This window comes from Tarenaya hassleriana, unplaced genomic scaffold (assembly GCF_000463585.1).
Source record: "Tarenaya hassleriana unplaced genomic scaffold, ASM46358v1 Cleome49, whole genome shotgun sequence".
Classification (NCBI taxonomy): Eukaryota; Viridiplantae; Streptophyta; class Magnoliopsida; order Brassicales; family Cleomaceae; genus Tarenaya; species Tarenaya hassleriana.
Window position 1 is genome coordinate 15,591 of NW_010967605.1, and position 6,531 is coordinate 22,121.

At 33.8% G+C, this 6,531-nt stretch overlaps 1 protein-coding gene across 1 annotated transcript; it reads right to left on the bottom strand.

The window, feature by feature from the left end:
• Nucleotides 1-1,965: 1,965 nt before the first annotated feature.
• On the bottom strand, nucleotides 1,966-3,146 carry LOC104825749 (3-oxo-Delta(4,5)-steroid 5-beta-reductase-like). Its single transcript, XM_019204019.1, has 2 exons — nucleotides 3,008-3,146; nucleotides 1,966-2,924 (listed from the first exon to the last, which is right to left on the bottom strand). Exons 1-2 carry the CDS (start codon nucleotides 3,086-3,088, stop codon nucleotides 2,043-2,045), a joined length of 963 nt encoding a protein of 320 aa, XP_019059564.1. The 5' UTR covers nucleotides 3,089-3,146; the 3' UTR covers nucleotides 1,966-2,042.
• Nucleotides 3,147-6,531: the final 3,385 nt, after the last annotated feature.

The window sequence follows — 6,531 nt, forward strand, 5'->3', positions numbered from 1 at the left end:
ATTCGTTAGTGATATGAACAATTTATTTGGTCTCAACCACTTTGTAGAACCTTTGCAATAAATGCATTTATAAATTAAACAAAGTCGTGGTTTAGAAAGTCCACGCGCATATATTTCACTTGCATATATATATACATATATATATCAAATTCAATAATTTTTTAAGAATATAATATTAGTTTTTTAGCATGGAAGGTTCGGTTTGCATATATTCGAAATGTATATGTATGTATGAGAATAATAATTATGTATCTATATATTCGAAAATACAAATTTAATTAAATATAGTTGTCTTTTACTAAATGTAAAATAACAGAAAATACGAAATTTTAAATAGAAATATTTTTCGTATAAAATTAAAACTAATATATATTTAATATAATTTTCAAAACGAGTAAAAACATAACTAAAACCCAGAATATTAACCTTTACCTTTTTTTCATGTATTTCACATAAAAAAAAATCCCGGAAATTTTGTGATCAGGCCAAGAACTTAGTTTCCTGCAATAAATTTGAACAATTTGAATAAGTTTTTTCTTAATGAAACGAGATTTTTTATAAGCTAATTTGATTTGCATTAAATTAACACTTGTTGGCACTTTTAATATTAAGGATATTATTGGTGGATATAAAAGTTATAAGCTTATTCTATGGGTTTGATGATGATACAAAATAAGTATTTTGTTGATATGTTCGTGGGGTGTAAAATAAGCGAAGATACGGTGAGATTCTACATTAATTTAGTGGTTGTCTAATGGACCCAACCTAATTTAATTGGTATTGGTGGCCATATTTCAAAAACTTTTTTTAAAAAAATGTTTATTACAAAACTAAAATATTCATTGTGTAACGACTAACGAGTGGACAACAAAAATATTTCATTTTAAAAATTTAATACGTTCTTCGCTGTCTACAAGCCATTAGTCAACATCGCACGCACGCGGACACGTAAACATACAAACACATTATTATTATCAGTATATATGTATGGATTGCTTGTAATGGTGTATGTATATGCGTGTATATATATATATTCGTGGGCCTATATAAAATGTTAAAAAGTGTTAAAAATTTATATAAGCCCAAGAAAAATAAATGGGCCAAGCCCATTACCAAACTCATGGAACCATTAAATCATTTGCTAGTTAGTGTGCCTCCGGTTTTTTTTAAATATATAGTCAGTCGAGATTTGTCATTTTATCACACATCCGAGAATTTTTTTTTGGAAAAATTGGTTAGACCAAATAAATGAATATATTTATAGAATCCAAATAATAAAGACTACTGCAGTCTATCGATGTATCATAAATATATTTATTAATAATGCGACTTTTACATCTTAAGAATTAATTGATCTAAAATTTTTAAAAGCATATTCATCCATGAGAAGAAATATATAACAGTTTTTTGGAGCTTTTCTTATTTTTTAAAAGGTTTTATGAAAAAAAAGAAGATTAATATTTATTAATAATGCGACTTTTACATCTTAAGAACTAATTGATCTAGAAATTTTAAAAGCATTCATCCATGAGAAGAAATACATGACATTTTTTTAGCTTTTCTTATTTTTTGAAAAGGTTTTATGAATAAAAATCTATACCAATTGATTATTATATTACATTCACTCGTTTCGATTCGGTATAGCATGGTTTCGTTTTTTATTAAGAAAAATTGTATATTTTCTTAGTAAATATTCAGCTTTTTTGAGTTTTTTAGTATTTGATTCAGTTATAAGTTAGCGTTCAAGATTTTTCGACGGTCCCGTTGGCGAAGGATACCGAGTTTTTGGGTTTGGTCGGACCGAATCAAGGGACGATCTTGTGGGCCCTGTACTTTGTCGATCCAGTAGGCGAAAGACTTGGTGGAGTTCCTGAAAGCTAGGAAGCCATGTTCCTTACTCTTGTTCATGCAATCTACCATTCCTTCCACTCTAAGTATCAAATCCACAAACCACCAGTTTCCCATTTCTTCCATCTTCGTCTTCTCCAACTCTTTCTCCTTCACTATCTCTCCCCATACTCTCTCTTTCCCTTCCATCATCTTCACCAATCCCACCTTCTCCCTCCCTTCTTTCTCCTCGAATCCGTACTCTTCGATATCGAATTTCTCCGCAAGAATCTTCCATAGATGCTTCCACTTGAAGACGTCTCCATTGTTGCAGTTGAAAGCTTTGTTCTTCGCGTACGGATCCGTCGCTGCCCAAATCTCCTGCTCCGCCACCAGATCCGCGTCGGATGCGACGGTGAATCCTTCCCACCCAGGGGAAGTCGAATCCCCGCTGCCTCCTTGAAAGAGAGATGTCCTGAACCACTAGACGATGGGGGCATACTTTTTTTTGACTCTGCACCAGTGATTTCACGAGAGAATCCGAAGATCACGTACGGTCGGTGTACGGACCATGTCAGCCCTTTCTTCTTCTCCACCTCCTCGAACAGGACGTCTTCTTGAGCGTAGTAGAAGTTCGGAATCGACAGTCTCGGCAGATCCTCTGTGAACGGCGGATCGTGAAAGGACCTTCCTGCCGCGTAGTGCTTCGTCCCTGTCTGGAGGCAAACGTGCCGGAGATTCGGCGCGTGAGGCACAACCGCGCGGATGACGTTTCTTAGCATGGCGGCGTTAGCCGAACAGTTCTCGGACTCGGTTTCGCGGTTCGTCCAGGTGACGTAGAAGATGTGGGTCACGTCGGTGAGGGGAGAGAGCTTCGTTCGGACATCAATGGCGTCGGAGACATCGCACTGAATGTACTGGATCTGTTGGTCGGTGGTCCAGTCCGGTCGGGGTCGGCGAGCTACGCCGTAGACTTTCCAAGGACCCCCGGAAGTGTCGGAGAGAGGGAGAATTCCGGCGAGGCTGTTCCCGACGATCCCGGTGACTCCGATTATCAGACCCACGCTCCGGTAATGAGGTTCAGCATCCAATTTCTTCTGCAAAAAAAAAAAAAGATTCTAATAAAAAAAAACAGAATTCGATTCGGAGAAGAAGAAATCGAATCACGGAGTTGCCTTGCCTTGGGAGCTTCGATCGTACTCATCTTCTCGATTTCTGGATAAATCAATATGAGATTTTTTTTCCTCAGATCGTGGAACATTTCGGAGGAGTTTATAAAGGGGGGAGATGGAGGGCATTTATGTTAATGACGGTGATTAGCGGGGTATTTTGATTAATTAAATATATTAGGCTAACCGAAGAACTTCTAGAAGTGTAAAAAATGGTTTCATGTTATAAATAAAATATATTTATGGTGGAGTCCACTGTTACTGTTCATACCAACTTACTATTCATATATACGGTACTGTTCACATCGATTGTATACGTGAACAGTAACTTCGGGATTTCTATAAAATAGACCACTTGATTCCTCCATTTATACACTTTTAAGAGAGAGATCAATAAGAAATAAACTTGTTCTCCATTCTTCTAAATACAGTTTTCGCCTTTCGGTTTATAGTTAACGATCTAATATCCGGATCGTTAATATTTCTATCGATTTCATAAGACGTTATCAGCACGAGCGCTCTTCCACAACTAAAGATAAGTTAACTTATCTTTAATACAAATATTTTCGTTCTTATAATATATACATATATTCATTGATACTTGAGTGGAGTTAACCCCAAGTTATATATGAATACCGATATTCTGTATAATTAATTTATGAACGGTTATGTCGTCTCGATTATTATTCATGTACGACTATGCCGCCTTGATTATTATTCATGGACGGCTATGCCGAATTAATTGTTAATTTGGACGGCTATGCCGCCTTAAATATTTATTCGTTATTGGACGACTGTATCGCCTTAATTATTAATCTAGACGGCTTTGCCGCCTTAATTATTAATTTGGACGGTTTTGCCGCCTTAATTATTTATTCGTTATTGGACGGCTATGGCGCCTTAATTGTTAATATTGGACGGCTATGCCGCCTTACTTATTAATAGACTATTGTGTTTATTCTTTATGGACGACAATGTCGCCTGAATTATTTTACTTCTGCAGACGATAATATCGCCACATATAAACAGTTATAATATCTAATCTATATAAATTAATAAATATTCATCATAAAAAATATTATCATATATAATATAAATTTATTGATGATCATTTATACGAAAAATTTTTGAACTTAATCTAAAAAAAACGTGTTAGTAATAAACTTTACAAATAAAGTTTTATAAATTATTTTATATACCGATAAATTAATTATAAATTATTTGTTTCCTCAATAATTAGTTAATTATATACATAGCATGATCAATTAATTTTACAAAATAGTTTAATAATTTATTTTGATAAATTATTTTATATATAGTTTTATGATATAAATTGGTAAAATTATTTATAAAATTTTTTAAAAAAAAATTCTCTAACAGCTACAATTTAAAAAAAATCAAAATAAAAAAAAAATCAAATTTTGGCTCATCTCTAATGGTTAGGAATAGTAAATTTTACCCTATAAATATATTCACCCATTCACTCAAAAACTCACACCAAATCATCCTATTCTCTTCTCTTCTCCCACGAAAAAAAAAATTCTCAAGATGAATTTCATCAAAATTCTCTTTGTTTTAGCCATTTTAGCAGCAACGTTTAGTATTTTCTTTGATAAAAATCTCGATCTGCTTTTATTTTCAATTTGCGTTGCGGTCTTACCTCTCGTCTATGTGTTACTGATTATAGCAATTTATAAGTAATCATGTATTTCACTATGTTGTATTATCCATGGAAATGAATAAAGCTAATGTATGGCGTATTTTTTTTTGTTTAGTCATAATGGAAAGAATGGAAAATATCGAGTTCGAGGTCCTCGACATATCGAGAAATAATTATTTATCATGGCAGTTGGATACAAAACTGCATCTCGAATCAAAAGGTCTTGGTACCATCATTAAAGAACAAAGTGCATCAAAAGAGAATAAAGCAAAGGCACTAATATTACTGCGACATCATCTTCATGATAATCTGAAAAATGAATATTTGACAATCAAAGATCCTGCAGATCTTTGATTAAAATTAAAAGATCGTTCGATCATAAAAAAAACGGTAATCCTCCCCAAGGCAAAATATGAGTGGATACACATATGATTTCAAGATTTCAAGAATGTCAGTGAATATAACTCGGTAATGTATCGAATCATCTCGATTCTAAAATTATGTGGAGAAACAGTTATCGAAAATGAGATGTTGGAGAAAACTTTCTTTACTATGCATGCCTCGAATATTATACTCCAACAACAATATCGAGAAAAAAAGTATACAAAATATTCGGAGCTTTTATCATGTCTCCTATTGGCTGAACAAAATAATGAGTTGTTAATGAAAAATTACGCATCACGACCGATTGGATCTGTACCATTCCCGGAAGCGAATGCTACAGAAAACAAGTCATTCCCTGAAGCAAATGCTACAGAAAAATCATCATTCCTTGCAGCAAATGCTATGTCATATAATGGTCGAGGACGTGGTTATTTTCAAGGTAGAGACCGAGGTCAAGGTCGAGGACGTGGTCATGGTGTTAGCCGAAATTGGATCAGAGGAGGTGGTAACGGAAACTCAGCCCAAAATTATAATTTTCACAGTAATAAAGGGGAAGTGCATGACCATCCAAATAAAAGGCTGAAAGAAAGTACATGCTACAGGTATGGAATGACGGGACATTGGTCGCATATGTGCCGCACAGCTAAACACTTGGTAGAACTTTATCAGAAATCAATTAAAGAAACAAAAGGGAAAGACATCGAGACCAACCATGCCATGAGTTATTATGATGATGATGCTAGTGGTGCTAAGGACTTTGCACACATAGACCTCGCTGATAATTTTGTACATCCTGAAGATGGAACTGGTTATGAATAAAACTATATAAATGTTGCATACTTCATATAATCGATCTTATCTACATATGCATAAATAATTTCATGATATGTTGTTGTGCTTTGTATCACTATTTTTACTTTATAAATTAATAATGATATTATGCATTATTAATATATCTATTTTTAAATGTTTGTCATGTTGTTTTGTTCTTATAAAACGAATAGGCTAAATCTGCGGATACCATATTGATACTACGAATGAGGATGACGCTGAGTATTTATATATCACCTCAATCAATTCGGGATAAAAGTATATGTTGGAAAAACTACCTATTCTATCATCGGGATTATATTATACTAATATCAATGTGATTGAATCACATGTTATAGTAAACCAGAAGTTTACTAATATCTTCAAAGTTTGGCATGATCGATTGGGTCACCCAGTGCCCTTATGATGAGAAAAATCATCGAAAACTTTTATGATCATCCATTGAAAAACCAGAAGATTTTTCAATCGGATGAGCTTTCTTGTGATGCATTTTCTAGAGGAAAATTAATAATTAGACCATCACAAGTCAAAATCGGGCATGAGTTTTTGGAAAGTATATATTGAGTACGATTCGTCATCCATTATACGATATCTTGATCCACAAACTGGAGCTATTTTTACGGCTCATTTTGCTGATTGTCATTTTAAAGAAATTGAATC